Genomic DNA, 17,935 nt, shown 5'->3' with positions numbered 1-17,935 from the left:
ATTTTATACGAAACTTGTTAGTCTTTTCTATTGGCAGCAATTGTTACCAATCAGAAATTAAAAGGTGTTTGATACAGTCTGATCTGATATTTCTTTGGACATCATGGATGGATAACTACATTATATTATTTATCGATGCATTTAATGTTCTGATGTTGAGACAGTTGTAAATAAAGATTTTGGTTATCTAAAATTAGACTTTAAACAACCAGTTGTATATTTTGTTTAAATAACATGACGACAACAATGAAAATAATGTCACTGTTGCACGTTGGTCGCAATACAAGTCAGTAAATAGATTCTTACTTTATAAATACTATTTTTAGCAATTAATGTGTGTAGTAGTACAATAGTCACAGCCGATCTGTTTCTTAAATAAAAATAACTTCATTCTTCAATTTTACAGATTTCGCTTCCATCACCAATGGTTTTCACTTATCTTCGGCACAATATTTGGACCAGCGCCGGAGAGAAAAGTATGTAATTTTACAAAATTTCTTGAGTAATTGAAGAACTGATTATAATATCACTTGCAGGAAAGGTTTACCTGTTAATCCAAATGTGTACGGTCCTCTGATTACTCTGCCGGATTTTTCTTATAGAGATAATAGACCTAGTCCTTACGGATCTAACCAGTTGAAGCGTATATTAAAACATCAAAACTACATGGTATATATTTCGATTATACTTACGTTAAATCAGAAGTATCAGTAATATTGATGAAATGTTATGTTTATAGAAACGGGTTGAAAAGTTGGTTGATGAAGTTGATTACGCAGTTGAAAGGCACAGTAAATTGTTAAAAGAAAAGGAAGAAAGAAAACAGGAGATACTGAATAGGAAATTGAAACCAAAAGGGCAACTACTTTTAACAGATAATTAATATACCCATGTAATTATATATATAAGTAAATAAATTCGCTATACAATGATTTATTTCTTTTTCAGTTCATTTGCTACTTGATTATGTAAATGCTGCAGCATTAAGTAAAAAGATGTTTGTCCTATATACATTTATTTGTTTATTTAAGCTCATAGTCCATTGGATATTTTATGAGCCTTGGGAAGTTCTCTCTTTCTTCTTTAGGTACATCTCTCAGTTTTACTGGCACTGGTTTCAGTTGCTCAATTTGATGAGTGACATTTTTCAGCATGTCTTCAGGTACATTTGAATCTGGGAAAACGTGCAATCTTTGCATTGTATGTCTTCTTTGTAAATTTCCATGCATGGAACTGTAAACTGCTTTTATCATGATCTATGCATTGGAAAGGAATAATGTTACTTCATCTAAGATATATTAAGATCTAATAATTAATGATTAGATACCATTGCTGGATTTGTTTTGTGCAATTCCCACGCGAGTGTCCAAGTCGCACCTCCATGATATCCTGTATGATGAAAATATACACGTTTTTGCCATTCATCTCCAGGCAAAGCAATCATTTTGCTATTTATTACTATTACATGATCCCCGCAGTCATCTGTGTACAAATTGATGATAAAGTATACAGTACTAAAAGTCGAATTATAATTGAATGTAAAATTTCATTCAATTAAAATTGTATGTAACTAATAATACTTACTCAGAGGATGGTATATAGGTTTGTACAAACCCTTAAGATATCTTTGAATCACTTCAGCACTTTTATATGGATTTTGCCAAGTTGCATCGTATATGTGCCAAATGCGCGCAAAAGTACCCCATTGCTAAAATTGAAATTATCAATAGGCTTGATAAAATTATTTCAACAGTCTATAATAACTGTTAACTAAATATGAATAATATATATAATAAATATATAATAATATATAATAAACAAAGTTTAAAATTTCAAACCTGGCCTTTACGAAGTAGAGACATAACGAACAATCAAAATCAACGGATATAACAATATAAATGTTTAAATTGTATCGTCCATTCTAGTTTTCAGGTTAAGTTCTGAAGTTGTATGCAGAACTTTACATGAACGCAGCCTACGTTGTTCTTTAAGTTGATACTACTGAAATGCAGGCTTGCTGGAATGAAACTTTACGCTTTCCCTTCTACGTATGTATGTATATACCATGAATCAGATGCGGTTCAATCAGGCTCGGTCCTCCTCTAGTTGTAAGTGCTTATATATTTTTGTCTTTTGATTATTTTTGTGGTCAGACTTTAATAGGTGAAAGATAAAAATAAAAAAAGATAGACGTGTCATGTATTTAATAAATTATTTTAAACTTGATCTAAGCTCTCTCGGTTGTGCTGCTCGATTGTCTAAAATATAAGGTTGGATACATATTCTTTGGAATCAAGTTTTAAAATTGATTAAAGCTACCTCTGTATATTGAAAAATATAGATTGTTATTTATCATACAATTATATTTAATCCACAGCAATCTAATCATCCCAAATGCACGATAGTAATCACATTTTTTTAGTATATTTTCTGCAATATTGCAATTGATAGAAATAATTGCATAGATATAAGGTAAACAAATGTACAGATAAGGTATTTATGCTCATGGAGTTATCAAACTGTATTTCTGTAGCATCGCATTCCGAAAGTAATATTCTTTCAAATAGGCGCGCCATATACATTTACTGACTCCAACAACATTAAACACTCGTAATAGAAATATGTACACGATATGTACAATATTCGACAACAAAGTGTTATATTTAGGCAACTATGACTCCAAATACGTGAGACAGGAAAATCTACTCCTATACCTCGTTTGTGGTAATAAAAAATTATTAGAAATCGACAATAAGATAATGGCGCTATCTGTGGTGAAATGTTCAACTAGTTTTAATTATCTAGATGGCGCTACCATTCAAATATTGTTGCATTTTACGTTGCTGTAAAACGCAAATTTTTAAATTTACAAGATATGTTTGAAAATTGCATATTTTATGTTAAAACGTTTACTTTCTAGTCATGCAGTTTATGTATCGACTAATTTTATTTATTATCGACTAATAAAGTCGAGTAATTGAAATAGTATTGAAAGCACATGTAATGGAATGTATGTATATTCCGCCTGACAAACTGTTGGAGACAACTAAGTCTCGCTATTTTTTACACATTCAGAGTTTCTATAAAACAGCGTTTGTTCCTTACAAGTTGCAAATCTTTGCAGTATATATTACACAGTAATATGATATTATATATTTATTATATATATTTATTATATTATATAATTAACAGTATTTAAACGTTAATTATCTACACTTTTCATTAGAAACTCATTCGTTTGCACGTTATGCCGATGAAGATTTTCGCTTCCAAAAATGAAGCGATTGCATATACAAAAAACCAGAGATAATATTTTAGATGTGTAAAAATAAAATAATTTGTGAAGCACATAATTCATCCATTGCGTTAGAAATCTCAAAGGATTTGACCAACGATATGTGTGTGTAGGATTACAGTAATTTCTCTCAGCTTGTAAACAGAAATGGACAACTTGAGAACAGGAGATACGATTATTCGTGCCTCGCGACTCGTTTGTATAGTCGATAGTTTATATCATAGTTTATATATGCCGATTTGCCAACGGCTATAAAAACGAGCCACAAGGCTTGAATAATAGTGTCTCCTCTTCCCAAATTGTTCATTTTCTTTTTTTTTTGTCGATTAATCGGCATTTTCGTTTCCAAACTGAGAGACAATGTCAGAGAATGTGTCCTCTAAATAACTTTTCCACTGCATTCAATAGAATAATTCAGTATGTTCCAAGCCCAAAAATTCTTCGCCGAACGGTAAAAATTTTTCACCGACGTTCGCGCAATTTTCCTTCTTGCAAAATTCATACCTCGCCATACTCATATTTATGCTCGCGATGTCGGTGAGTATAGCTCGATTGGAGGATGCACCACCACCTTGGATAAATCGTCGGACGTCGCGGTGTTAGCGTTTTATAGTGCATTAATTAGTCCGCGATGAGGAGGCGGATAAAAAGTTTTTACAACGTTGTAAATGCAAAACGGTGAGGCGGGGGAAGGGGGGTGCCTGGCTCGCTCGTGCCGCGAGGAGATCCGCTATTTAATTCCCTCTTCGTTTTAACACCGACCGACATTTCGATGAGCAGTACGGAGATGCACGGTAGCGATGGCATCAAGTGCATCGCAAGCACGGGCTTGGACCGAGAAATTTCTTGTCTACGTAAATCGAAAATTAATGGTGTTGTAATTACTTCGTAATTGTATTTGTGTGTTTGTAAGTCGTAACGGTTACATCGGAACGTTTGAATGTATTTATTCTTCTTTAAAAGAGGTGTGCGACTCTTCTTGAAAAGCACGGATTGTCCACTTTTAGAGGATTATTATAAACTAACTCATTGAACCGTTTCATTTGCATTTCTATACATTTTACTTATTTTTTTTTATTATACAGAGTGTCCGAAAATTATGTTACATCCGCGAAATGAGGGATTTCTGAGGTCATTTGACGTAACTTTTTCCTTAGCGAAAATGCGATCCGCGGCTTTGTTTACGAGTTATTAACGGAAAACACTGACCAATGAGAGACAAGCTATGCTGCGCGCGAGGCGATCGAGCTAACGAGCGGACGAAGCCCAGTTCCGCTGATTGGCTCGGCCGCCTCGCGCCAGCTGATCTCGCCTCTGATTGGTCACTGTTTTTCGTTAATAACTCGTAAACAAAGCCGCGGATCGCATTTGCGCCAAGGGAAAAGTTACTTCGAATGATCTCAGGAATCTCTCATTTCCCGAAAATAACATAATTTTAGGACATCTTGTAACGGAACGACGTATAGAAGTTTTATAACTACAGCAGTTGTCTCGTTAGCTCGTCGGTTCGACGGAGTCGTAGTGAATATTTTGAATAAATATTTATTTCGAATAGATATATCTTTCGGTTTGAAAACATTTGTGTTTTCGCGCATCCAGAACTTGGTCCCATCGCTGGTGCGTGGACACGCGTGTCCCACGTGGACCGCAAACCGTTTATGGCGTTACCGCGTTCGAAAGCGGCGGCGTTCGTCGCCGCCGAGGCGTGCTTTATTGCCGTCGCTTTATTAGGCTTTCGTTTAATTGCCTCGGAATAGCGCGGCGGAGCTTGGCATACTTTCGTCCCGAGTTACGAGCTAATCGTGCTTTCTAACGAGCATGGCTCTTGTTTTAATGCGCCCCACGAATTTTTCTTCATTTATGACGCTGCAGCAATCTTTCCTTGTTGTTTCCCGTCGGCAGCAACCTTTACCTAATAATCAAATCTATCTACCAACAGTCTTTCATGTTGCTTGCACGAATGCAAATTGTTCGTCCTTAGTCCTGGTTGCGCATCCGATGCTGAAGGTTGCACAGAAAATGGCCATTTTCTGAGGTCCTTGCGAAACAGACGTTCAAAAGAACCTCGTGTCGCAACTACGATATGGATCGTCATATTTGTTCGAAATATAAGGGGACAATCGCAGGAATAATCGTAATCGGAAACGCTTCACGAAATTGTAAAGTAAATCGAATGGAGGCAGAAGATAAATTTGATTGGACTGTGCGTGTCTTGTTCGTTGAACTAAAATTGAAGCTCGGAAATCAGATTCGTGAAATATGTTTTAGTCAAGCTGCGAGTGGAATCGGTCAGCCGCCTCGAGGCCCGAAACCGATTTTTCTCCGTTCAATTAATAAGTTAAAGAATTAATTGTGCATAGAAATACCTTCTCGTCGAGTGAACGTTCAAGGTTGTAGGCGACGGCTTTCCTGGATGTGGTCGCAAGATTCGGCCGTTCGATCGTTCTCCACTTGCACGTCGCAGGAGTGAAATAGTCGCAGATCGCAGATTCGTTCGAATACAAAATGCAAAATGTAAAGTTCTACACTGTCACATTTATTTCGGTATATTCAACTGGCGCACATTTAAACGGCAATCACTAAGCGAATATTGTGAGTAACGACAGCAGAAGTTGTCCGCAATGTTAATACGCAGAAATTAAAATTAAGAAATGTTTGAGGTCACTTTATAACTAACTTCAATGGTTATGTCAAACTAGATTGATCGACGTTGCCGGTCCGCTTGATGCTTTTTAAACGTACTTTTTATTTCTATCGTCGTCGTATGTAACGTCGTTCGCGAAATGATTAGGTGGATCGAGAGCGCGCGGATCACAAATAATAATTACGATTTACAAAGTTGTATTGTACACACGCTGAGGTATCGGGCAATTTCATTCAGTTTCGAATCGTCTCGTACAAATTTTAGAACGATCGTCGTCGAATCTTTTCAGCTACAGCTTGAATGCACGACGATTGTTGCGCCAAAGAGAAATAGTTTCGCCATGTACATGTGCAGTTCGTACGTTCGACACTGTTAAATAACGCTTCGAAATTGTCGGAAGGAAAAGTTCAATCGGAGAGCAACGATTTCATGATCATCTGGCGATTGCGATGGATCAGATTTCCTAACCGTTCCGGCAAGAACGAAAATATGGCACTCAAGCTCGGATTCATTCTCGAATTACCATTGTTCGCGTTTCAAACCGTAAGAAGAATAAATAAATAAAATGAGAGCGTTCCGCCGGGATTGCTTAGAGTCGTTTTACTTTATTAGAGCGTCAATGTTCCGTTGACTTAACGAAATTAAATATCGTACAATTAAATAGAATAATATGGCGTCGTTCCGTTTCGCAAAACGAAATGATACAGCATACAGCACACGGAAAAAAAAGGTTGAATATACAACGCAGGGAAAATCTTATATGATCCGGAAACCGTCTGATAGACTCGCAAAATATCTACGTTATCGATACGCTTTATCGTACATCATCGTGTCGTGTCGGTTATGGATACACGTTGTTTGATGACTTCTCGCGTCAATGACAGAGCGTCGACGAATATCGAGAAACAAACGTAATAATTTAATCATAAATTAGCTTAACAGACTTACGAGTGTAACCTACAATATTACAGTCGAATATGTATTGTTCGACGATCGGCGCCCGATCGTCCCGCCTAAATCGATGCGTTTTCCGCACACGTTCACGCCAAGATGGCGGCGATCGCGCCCCTCTTCCCGAGTTTCTCGGACATCGACAGAGCCGTTACTAATTATAGTTTCGGTTGTAAAGTGACCTTATAAATTACGGAACCGTTACGTTCTCCTGTATTTTTGGTAAATTATGCTACACTTCTACGTTAAAATGTCACGTTCTTCGCTTCGCGTTGATCGTTTCGGGGCCTGCAGTCGTCAAGAACGCAACCTTAAACTCCTTCGGATATGAATTTCGATTCATCGTGAAGAACAAACGAAATCGTAGAATTCTAGTTTAACAGAAACAAGCAGAAGATTTGCGGTAGATTGAAAATACTTTTAAATAAATTAGGCTCTCTCTCTCTCGAGTATAGTCCTCGCGCGACAGGAAGGCACCTTCGTGTTCACATATTCCCCCTCTCGCTAGCTGCCCCAACGCCGCGGTTGGCTGGAGGGGGAATGTGAACACAGAGGTGCGTTCTTGTCGCGCGAGGACCAGATACTCCTTCCGTCGAACTTAAACGATCGAAGACACCAAATGCGGGAACACGCTGCCAGCATTCTCGATGTCAATTTATATTTGACTCTTATGTTCGATACCTTCATATTGTTTGTAATAAACGAACGGTGGAAGAAATTTCAATGAACACAGCGGAGGAATTTCGAACGAAGTAACAAAGAAATTGCTGTGCCCGGACTGTTGAAAAATCACTGTGAAACCGACGTTGAATATTTTTCTTTGGATTTCATTAACACACCCCACTACAAAACTGCTCGCTTTACGATTATTAGTCCCTTGATGCACGAATTTTTCGCTACTCTGTTCTACAACATTTCTTTCGGTTTGTACACGATGATGTCGCTACGCGAGCGACGTAACCAAAGCAGCGGAAGTCACAGGATAGAAAATTATAATTAAATTATGCAATGAACTATCGAACGGTATGCATCAAATACAAATCTGCGTCGTGCCTTTCCCCTCTGCCGGCTCGCGGAATTATACTAGATTGAGTAGCAAGTTCGTTCGCTTCTTTTTCTATCCGTTTTGGATTCGATCACATTACTGCGAGTTCCAACAAAGTCCAACTGAAATGACAGTCTCGTTGCAAATTATACTAGCCTGCGGATTTTGCATAAATAATGTACATCTGGCTACTTGCGGTTGAAACAGAAAATTTCTATTTTGCACGAAAACTCACAGTCTATTCTTAGTTTCTATTTGTTCAGTAGCAACAGGAGTTAGGTCTCCTAGTTCAAAAAAAAGACAAAACAAATTATAGCATCGTTTAATTGCTGCCTTTAGAAATAGTGGATCGGTTCAGAAGTCAATCAGTGTGAGTTCGCTTCTCTTTGAATACGAGTTACGCAATGCAGACACATCTTTATCATAGGATCTCTCGGTCGATAAATCAATACAGTCGATTTCCTTATAAATAAACAATAGATAGCAGCACCTGCATCGACCACGGAACGACTGAACAAAATTGTTCCGAGGGATTTGTTCTTTTTCTAAAGAAAACGTACACATATCTCTTTCGTTTCTGTTCTTGTCAAGTGCTCTTTTCTATGCCATCTTATAATAGAAATTCTACTTTGCATTATCAATGGCATTGTTATCTTCTTTCCAGTTAATTTTCAAACTTCTCGTTCATCTAAATTTTAAGATTAACGGACTTAACGCTGATCGGCTTCTCAGCCGTCCAGTTACTTCCTTCGCGAGTGAAGTACACGTCAGTAATATCCGAACTGTCCGCTCAATCTAATACATCCTCCGTTTCTCGCGCTCGATAATTACCCCGTCCACGAAGAGTTCCCACGCGACATCCCCGAAGACTCGTCCGAAACTGGATAATCGACTTAGCCTCTGTCGCTAGACTATTACAGTACTTCCGGTCGGTCCGCGTCGCTGGCCCTTCAGATCTCTTTGCTGAGGACGACTCCGCAGGGTTGCACCACCCCGATGTTCGTCAGCTTCGGCCTCTTCGAGCCGCTCTTGGTCTCGTCCTTCTTCAGCAGCTCCTCTATCGAGTACGGGTTCCTCTTCCGCTGAGGTTGCGCCGGCCTTGGCTCGGCCGCCGCTTCTTTGGCCATCGAGTTCTGCTCGTTTCCGGTCTCCGCGATCCTCGGCGAGGGCGTCGTCTTCAAGTTCTCGGCGCCGTTCGGCGGCGGACTCTGCTCGTTCTCCAAGCTGCCGGACGAGCCGGAAGTGCTATGTCTGACGAACGCGCTGCGGTCGCTCCCGATCTTCTGGCCCAGCTCCAGAATGGTCGGCGAGTTCTGGAACGGCTTGTAGTGGTCCTGGGACTCCGTGTTCTCGTCGAGATCGCTCTTGTCCAGGGAATCGTCGCTGCCCGTCATCGAGCTGGAGCTGGACTTCAGCTCCACCTGACTCGTGCCGCCATTCTGCTCCGACAGACGCTCCACGTCCAGCGATCTGAAAACGATATGTTCCTTTTCTCAGTCTGCGCGTTTTACATGTTCTCACGTTTAGCGTTGTCGGTCTTTGTTCGCTCGTCGCCATCGGGATGCGGTTAATTTTCGTTCGTTTGTTGTCACCGGGACACGGCTAATTTCTAATCAATTCGTTGCTGGCCGACTGCAGATCTTAACGTATCGAGATTATCGGGGAAAGGAAAGACCTTTTTTATTTTGCTGAAAGCGGTAGCACATTCTCTTGGAATGGATCATTGTTCAACCGTATGCTCAATTTTTGATCGAAATCATCAACGATATCCTTTTACCGATTACACGAGAAATAAGTACAAATTTTTTAAATTGCAAGGTCCATGATCCTAGTCTCTAATTTCTTATTGTTTTCTGTCGTTCCAACTGGTAGCATTGTTAAGAAATCGTTTCAGTAATTGTACAGTGAACTAGTGCCTCTCCACAAAATTCAAGTTAACAAACGAAAGTTTGAGGATACCGTCGGACTGCCTGAAAACTGATGAACACTCACGTGAAGGACTGCATTCCGTGATGCAAGTGCAGCGTGGTCGCTTGGTACAGGGACGAGTAGAAGCTCGGGTTCCAAGATGGCGCGCTGGTGTTACCGGAAGTCGTAGAAATGTGCAGGGGTCCCAACGCCCCCGGATAGAACAGTTGGTAGTCCGTTCTCATTAGCGCGTCTGCAAACGAAACGCGTAACAATTGTTTAGGGTACCTGCAGCCGTCATGCTTCTGAACAAACGCCTCGCGCCCAGCGTTCCGATATTTTTTATTCAGCAAATTGGTGTTAATCGGATCGACGGGGCCGACTAATCGCGATCATTATGGAACCGGTTGCCGAGTTAACAACTGCAGTGTTGCGAAAAAACGAGGCATGCGATCTTTCCTTCAAGTTTAATGTCTACATTTTCGAGCTCGTCAGTCTAAATTGAGGTCGGCGGAATAAGAGGAAAAAGGGGGACCGAGCAGGAGGATATCGTTTTCATCGTTTCTTTTTTTTTTTTTTTAACGAGCTTCTCGATCCCGTACCAGTTTTACAGACAGCAATTCATAAGGATTAATTAGCGCTTGGTATCGAACAGGTATCGCCTCTGTGCAAGACTCCGTGATGCGGAAAATATCGGTGCTGTTCGACGACGGAAAATTTTGGTAATTTTTCAGTATTTATTACCGAAAGATCGAGCGACGTAGGGCCAAAAATTGTTTGCAACATATCCGGACACGATTGAACTTTGCGGGTAAATTGTTTTTTTGTTCCTCGGTGCTTCTTGTGGGTGTCACACCTACCGATCGCCAAAAATGCTTGCAAGCATCATCATAATTTCCGTAATTGAGTGGGTTAGAATCGTAGTGGCGTAAGTCGCGTTTTCCTCGTTCTGTGAATCAAGGAGTGTTATCGTTTTAACACTAAATCTACCGAGATATAAAAGCGACTGACAAAAATTGCCCGATAAGAATGACAAGATAGAATTTATTCAAACTTTTCACAATTTTATTCACTGTTATATTTAATTAATTTCGACAATTTTTAATGGAAGCAGCTTTATGACTTCAACAATTATGAAATGAAAAATGTGAAATCCGGCGGTGGTAAGTTTAGTGTTAATAACATGCGCGTTGTTCACTGACCGAATTTATTGTTAAGATAATTCAGAGTTAAGGTAATTTATAATATATAATTTATTTTACTTGTCTTTTTAACATTTTGATTATATTGTAAGACCTAAGTCAAAATTTAACTAACTTAATTTTTAATAATCTTAACTGTGTGATTCTAACTCGCTCAATCAATGAACATAAAATTTGAAACATTGGTAGATTCAATGTTCCTCGGATGCGCATCGGAGAATAGAAAAATCTATTAAGCAATTATGGACCGCGGTTCCCTAATATCGTGCTGATCACCGAATTCCGTGATGCAATTTCGCCACGGTGCACGGTGATGAGGAAAGAGAGCGAATTTAGAGACAATTTGCAGAATAAACGAGGTAAATTTTGGGGCAAATTCTCAGTTGCTCCAAGGGGTTGCGTGTCGATCGTCTCGCGGCAGTCCGCTGACGAGTCAATCGGCCACAGGGTATTCTCGAATTTCTCGTCTCCCCTTCGCCCCTTCTTCCTCTCCTGCCGCCGACACGCTATCTGCCGTTTCCCTGCTACTCTCTACCCGTTCCCTCGTTTCGATCTCGATTGTTGCACTTCTGGGACCGTCCTCGTGTCGGCTCGTTCCTTTTTTTGCCAAGCTCGTTTCTCGTCTATGGGGCGGAATCGCGGCGACCCGACGCGCGGCGAAAGGGACAAAACAATGCGAAAAAATGTCGGGCAACGAGCCCACGATACGGACAGATGTTTAGGGGATCATTAGCCGGTAATGGCGCACTTGCGACGCAGCTTTCCTCCGCGTAATGACTCACGAAGCTCCGAGGATGCGCGAGAACAAGTCGGCCGAAACTCGCAGCGCAACTGGCCACCGTTTAGCAATTTAGGATTTTAATGATCAACGATACCAAGGGGAAAGAAATGCTCGTTGTATCGTGGAGATACGAAGAAGAGATATTTAATATATATATATATATATAATATAATATAATATAATATAATATAATATATATAATATATATATATATATATATATATATATATATATATATAATATAATATATATAATATATATATAAAATTATATAGAAGAGATATTTAAGAAGCTTCGATGTGATACGTTGCAAACGTTTCTCGTGTGTCAAACGTGTGTCGAACACGAATTTATTTCTTTGCACAATATTTTTAGGATGTCTTTGAAGTAATATTTAAATTTTTGTTCACACGGACCTTCCTGTTGAAAGTATTACTCTCTATCCTTATGGTCAATCATCAAAATCTATTTATCAATTTTTTCAGGTACTCCTTCTAGACACGTTAATTTTTCTATAAACCTTAATGAAACGTGAACATTTAAATTAATTGCCAGAAACTAGATAGATAAATAATAATATTTATATTCAGGATACAAATGGACCCCAACTTCGCCATCAGAGAGTTGATACACATAGTTCATATAGTCGTATCCGAATTAGGATTTTCATTCTAATTTCTCTCAAGTAAATTGTAAAAATACAGCTTTTTTTGTATAATGTCCTGCATTTTTCGGCGTCAATTATGGTTGAATTTGTATTGACGATAACTCCGCGAAAAATCATCGTAGAAAGATGACTCTTTTTTAAAAATTAAAGCTTGAAATCTCTACTTTAAGATAATGTTTCTGGATTTTAAGTTCGACGCCACCTTGCCACTGTAACCCTTTAAATGCGACGCCTCGTTGTCACATTAAAAATTGCCAAGTTCAACGAGATGCACGTACATTGCAAAATTTGTTTCGGTGATGCCGTTTGCAGTCGAACGAAGTTCGATCCTTCCGCTTTAATTTCAAAACAAGAGAAACTTGACTGCGATTTTTTTTGCGAAGTTACAGCACTTTAAAGTAACCCTTGCATTTCGCAAGTGATCCTCGTCGGTCGAAGTTGGCCAATTTTTGTTCAAAATTTGTCTACGCTATAATTTTGCCGAACAGTATACAGGGTGCCCCAAAAATGTCTCGCAATCCGGAAATAAGGGTACCTGAGGTCATTTTAAGTAACTTTTTCCTTAGCGAAAATGCAATCCGTGGTTTTGTTTACGAGTTATTAACGAAAAACACTGACCAATAAGAGGCGAGCACGGCTGACGCGAGGCGGCCCAGTCAACGAGCGCACGAAGCCCAGTTCCGCTCATTGGCTCGGCCGTCTCGCGCCAGCTGATCTTGCCTCTCATTGGTCACTGTTTTTCTGTAATAACTCGCAAACAAAGCCGCGGATCGCATTTTCGCTAAGGAAAAAGTTTCTTCAAATGATCTCAGGAATCCCCTCCCCATTTCCGAATTATGGGACATTTTTGGGACACTCTGTGTAATTATAAGCATTCGCCAAAACAATATCTGGTGGCTTTACGGAAATTTCGGGCACTGTACGCGAACGAACGTGAAACAAGAATAGGTAGCAATAGCAGATCGTAACGAGGCTGAAGCAGTTTAGTCTATAATTATGGAACAATGGGGCTGGTTTTACCTCTGTTGGCTGTGTTCGTTGAGACTTGCGAAGCGTAGGGGCTGGTCGAACCGTTCTCGATGGCCGCGTGGTCAGTGTGAAGCCCTCCGCCACGGAGGATCCGATTCACGGAGGACACGGAGGGCAAGCTTTGGGGATCGCAGGCTCCTTGCCGGGCCAGCTGCTCACGGATCTCCCAGGCGAACATCGTCGGCTGTTCCTGCTTCATTCGTAGAATCTTTTTAACAACTGTGGGTGTGGCCACTTGCTGCAAAAGTAAAAAGCAGTTGGCAAGTGACCATCGACTGGAATACATAATTTCAAGCATTAACCTGGCGGCTGTTACTGCCTGGCCATCCCGCGCGATCAACGTTATCCTCGAAAGTGCTCTTAACACGAGAGTATCAATTCTGTCGTTTACGATCGTGTTACGATCGCCGCGTAAATTTTTGGCACACCAGTAAAATTACCTCGCTAAACACTTTATCTCGCCGTTTGATCCTTACGTTGCACGCTACACTTCCTGGTCATTTTATTTGCCGTTCATTAGCGCCGATTTCTAGGTCTCCCGCAGAACTTGGTTTTAATTAATAATTAGAAACGTGTGCGGAGAAATTCGTAGTTCCGAAACGAGCCCGGCCACTTTGGATTTAGTTTCTTCATTCGCATGAATCTTCCTAAATGCAGCGAAATTTGCTTCTAATTAATAAGTGAATGGACAGATGCTTAAGAAACGCAATTACGCGAATCCATTGTTATCAACGGTTCCGTCGTTTGTTCCGCCATTTCATAAATTAGTTTACAGTGCCAAGAATTCAGAGACGAGTCATTTCTCTGCCGCTTCTTTCGATGTATTACAGGTTTTGCAGTCAAAAATTAATCCTTTTGTACATCATATTCACTTTTTTGTAAATGAAAATCTTTTTTCAATCGTTTTGCAAATTAAATTCGCTTATTTGCAATTATTTGTTATAAAATTTAGATTAAATTTACAATTTGAATTATATTTCATAAATAATCGTTGAAGATTAACGAACAGTAGTTATTTGTAATTAAATTTGTATTGTGAACGAGCAACGAGCAACGAGCAATATAAATTCCTGTTAAATTTAAGCATTGAACAACAAGCGAGCAATTTCGATCTGTGAAGCGGTTAATTTTATTTCGTCAATATGGTGTGCAAAATAATTAACTTTGCAGTTCTAAAAGGTGAATATGATCTACAAAAGAATTAATTCGGTGCTCTGAAAGGTGAATATGATCTACAGAAGAATTAACTTTGAAGTATAAAAGGTGAATATGATCTGCAAAAGAATTAACTTTGCAGTTCTAAAAAGTGAATATGATCTGCAAAAGAATTAACTTTTCAGTTTTAAAAAGTGAATATGATTTACAGAAGAATTAACTTTGAAGTATAAAAGGTGAGAATATGATCTGCAAAAGAATTAACTTTGCAGTTCTAAAAGGTGAATATGGTCTGCAAAAGAATTAATTCGGTGCTCTGAAAGGTGGACATGATTTACGGAAGAATTAACTTTGAAGTATAAGAGGTGAATATGATCTGCAAAAGAATTAACTTTGCAGTTCTAAAAAGTGAATATGATCTGCAAAAGAATTAACTTTGTAGTTCTAAAAAATGAATATCATCAGCAAAAGAATTAATTCGATGTTCTAAGAGGTGAATATGATCATCGGACGAAAAATTAATTTGTGGTTCTAGAATGTGAACGTGATCTGAGCGAAAGTATAAATTCGAAGTGTCTTCGAATTGAAGATATTTTCAAATTCTACTTCGAAGCTCGCGGTTGATTCCGAACGAGTCGTAAAACAGGACGAAGAATGGCGGGCTAAGTAAGAGAACGTAAAGGACGTTTTATGGGTCCCCCGAAGTAACCACGTGTCGCGTCCCTTTCGCGTTGCTCAAATTGTCGACGTGTTTAACGTCTGCACAGATCGCCGGATAATGCGATAAGTAAGGAAGCTAAATTTGGGAATCGTCGAAATCTTCGGGTAAAATCGACGGAATAAGGACGACGGCGCGGCGGTGGGATTGAAACAGTGTTATGGGGCTGTGCCACCTGATGTTCCCCCGGAGGGGTGATCCATATCGCGGCCATTTCCGAAACTTAAACGTTGATGCCCGCGATCCTCGCCCCGATATGACACGATGTTATCGATTCAATAGCGTAATTCGAGTTCCATCGATCCGACTCGCAAGATTTTGTCTCGCGTACCTCTTTAGTTCGTTTGCTACCTTTTTTTTTCTTCTCTCGTCGATCAAAAAACAGTGATGCAACCGGCCCGATCGGGCGTACACAGGTTTCTGATTTCTTCGCAATATATTCCGATTAAGATCGCTGCAAAATCCTACACAGCCATTTACGATCTTGATCTGTGTTTTTGATCATTTTCGCTCATGATCGCGCATGTACAATTCAATGAGCCATTTAAATGTAACTTTTTATCATACGTTTATGTACGTTCCCTTTATTTTTGTACAAGTAGCTGTCCGGCGAACGAAAACCTGAGCTGAATGTTTCTTAAAGTAATCGTTGTTTAATTCAATAAACGACATTATCGTGAACTGTTTTCAGGCCGAGTTCGTACACCCTTGAAAACAATTTTAGCATTTCTTCATAGTTATAGCCTTTTGTCGAAGTGTAATATAAGATTTAGCGAGACATACGATGGATTTTTACGAAATGGCATCTTCAAGACATCTGTAGTTGTCTAATAGAACTACATCAATTTTAACCCTTTGCACTCGAAATTATTTTAACTTTAAGGTATTTCTTCCAACGTGTACTATCTTGAATTTGTAATATTTTCGTATTGCATGAACGTGAAAGCGATCTTATTTTTGCTCGTACGATACATTTTAAACAGCTCTTTAAATATAAGCGAATTTTATAACGCAAACGTTGCTTTAAAAAATAATACAACAATTTCTACTCTGGTGTCCCAGAATCGATATTCGAGTGCAAATGGTTGATCTAAAAAAAAAGGTATTTATTAGAAGATCTCTAAAATCTTAAGAGCTTGTGTATTTCACTTCTTTTGCATAACATTATTTAACAAAACCTCTTCGAAAATTACAACGCTAAATGAATATAAATCGAGTCAGAAGCGCCAAAACTCGAAGTCCATTGATTAGCCACGATTAACAGCTCCTACAAATTCTCCATTTTGGTAAACAACTTGTGCTTTTGTCAATAATTAATTTTAGATTGAATACAGTTAGTAGAAGCTACGATGTTGAACGATCGCGAACGCAAGTTAGAAGTTCCCGAGTCGATGCGACCGCTGGGACGGTTGCCGATTATTATTAACCCGGTCATTTTTCGTGGCGTGTGGTGAGCCCGCGTTATCTCATCGACAAATTAACCCGAAAGTACCTAGTCACACTGTCGTCGAAATGGACAGGCAGGGGCCGCGGCCACATGTCGTTCACAGGTGAAGCACGTTAGCCCGGGAATCAGATAACGGGAAGGTCCCAAAGGTAGGCGGGCAAAGGGCCCGGCCACTTTGCGATTTATCGTGCGACGAGTTGTTATGACGGATAGCGACGGTTAGTCGGAGCGACTGATATTTTCTCACACGCTCAACGGACAAGCAATGAAACCAACGTCGAGAAACTAACCACCGAATGTTCTTCGACGGGTCGCAACCTTCAATTTCGATTCGATTGATAAAAGCGTCGCGGGAGAACCGATCACCGTACTTTCTCAACCGAACACCGAACGATCTGTTTTTTTTTTTTAAAAGAACACGATTTTTCGGAGCCTCCTGCAGAAATTAGCGCAGCGAATAGTAAAGCAACGATTTTTTGCCACCACGCACTAACGAAGTTTTCATGATTTATCGTTACTTGTTATTGTCAGTATTATATCTGAATGTGTCTTTGTATGTGTTAACATTTTTCGAGTGTTCGAATGGTAATTAAATTTAGTATATCTATTATACAGCGGATTTTTACGCAAAATAAAAATTTGATTAATTGCCGAACAGGGAAGTCGGGCACGAGATTTTTTCGTTTGTTAATCATCTTTAAGAAGTTCAAATTAATACATCAGGATTCCTAGTTTCTTTGAATCGTTTCACCTAATCATTTCTGTCATAAGTGCATAAAATCTGCAGTCTAGTTATCATTATTATCATTGTGAATATTATTATCATATTTTTGCTACCATGTTTTGTCGTTATTACAATTGTTAGTATTTTTTCCATATGTCCATCTAGTACATTACGTATGTTGTCAAGTATTTTTTCAGAAAATTGCATGGAATTGAACGCTCAACGGACAAGCAATGAGACCAACGTCGAAACTAACCACCGAATGTTCTTCGACGGATCGCAACCTTCAATTTCGATTCGATTGATAACAGCGTCGCGGGAGAACCGATCACCGTACTTTCTCAACCGAACACCGAACGATCTTTCTTT

General features: G+C 39.4%; 3 protein-coding genes across 5 annotated transcripts in view; 1 reads left to right on the top strand and 2 right to left on the bottom strand.

The window, feature by feature from the left end:
- The first annotated feature begins 74 nt into the window (after positions 1-74).
- mRpL52 (mitochondrial ribosomal protein L52) lies at positions 75-932 on the top strand. The gene is made up of 4 exons (XM_033468109.2): positions 75-286; positions 407-476; positions 537-669; positions 740-932. The coding sequence occupies exons 1-4, from the start codon at positions 235-237 to the stop codon at positions 881-883; spliced, it is 399 nt and encodes a 132-aa protein (XP_033324000.2). The 5' UTR covers positions 75-234; the 3' UTR covers positions 884-932.
- On the bottom strand, positions 918-2,000 carry mRpL13 (mitochondrial ribosomal protein L13). The gene is made up of 4 exons (XM_033468099.2): positions 1,839-2,000; positions 1,585-1,708; positions 1,328-1,482; positions 918-1,256 (listed from the first exon to the last, which is right to left on the bottom strand). The coding sequence occupies exons 1-4, from the start codon at positions 1,860-1,862 to the stop codon at positions 1,023-1,025; spliced, it is 537 nt and encodes a 178-aa protein (XP_033323990.2). The 5' UTR covers positions 1,863-2,000; the 3' UTR covers positions 918-1,022.
- A 6,463-nt stretch (positions 2,001-8,463) lies between these two features.
- Positions 8,464-17,935, bottom strand: part of Poxn (paired box pox-neuro) — a 51,278-nt gene continuing 41,806 nt past the window's right edge. The window contains exons 4-6 of one of the 3 annotated variants that reach the window (XM_076522688.1): positions 13,514-13,760; positions 9,928-10,096; positions 8,464-9,405 (exon numbers count right to left, since the gene is read on the bottom strand). In XM_076522688.1, coding sequence (XP_076378803.1) covers positions 8,886-9,405; positions 9,928-10,096; positions 13,514-13,760 — 936 coding nt within the window. In that variant the 3' untranslated portion in view covers positions 8,464-8,885. The remainder of the gene's footprint in view (positions 9,406-9,927; positions 10,097-13,513; positions 13,761-17,935) is intronic. The other 2 variants (XM_076522689.1, XM_076522690.1) reach the window with 2 other exon arrangements.

This window comes from Megalopta genalis, chromosome 6 (genome assembly GCF_051020955.1).
Source record: "Megalopta genalis isolate 19385.01 chromosome 6, iyMegGena1_principal, whole genome shotgun sequence".
Lineage (NCBI taxonomy): Eukaryota > Metazoa > Arthropoda > Insecta > Hymenoptera > Halictidae > Megalopta > Megalopta genalis.
This window is presented reverse-complemented; position numbering and strand designations above follow the sequence as displayed.

Excerpts from the sequence above, each read along its gene's own strand:
- mRpL52 (XM_033468109.2), top strand. The coding sequence starts at position 235 with ATGACGACAACAATGAAAATAATGTCACTGTTGCACGTTGGTCGCAAT. Across the intron at positions 477-536 it reads GACCAGCGCCGGAGAGAAAA|GAAAGGTTTACCTGTTAATC; the intron begins GTATGTAATTTT and ends TATCACTTGCAG. Across the intron at positions 670-739 it reads TAAAACATCAAAACTACATG|AAACGGGTTGAAAAGTTGGT; the intron begins GTATATATTTCG and ends TTATGTTTATAG.
- mRpL13 (XM_033468099.2), bottom strand. The coding sequence starts at position 1,862 with ATGTCTCTACTTCGTAAAGGCCAG. Across the intron at positions 1,709-1,838 it reads CTCTACTTCGTAAAGGCCAG|CAATGGGGTACTTTTGCGCG; the intron begins GTTTGAAATTTT and ends TTTCAATTTTAG. Across the intron at positions 1,257-1,327 it reads ACAAAACAAATCCAGCAATG|ATCATGATAAAAGCAGTTTA; the intron begins GTATCTAATCAT and ends TCCAATGCATAG.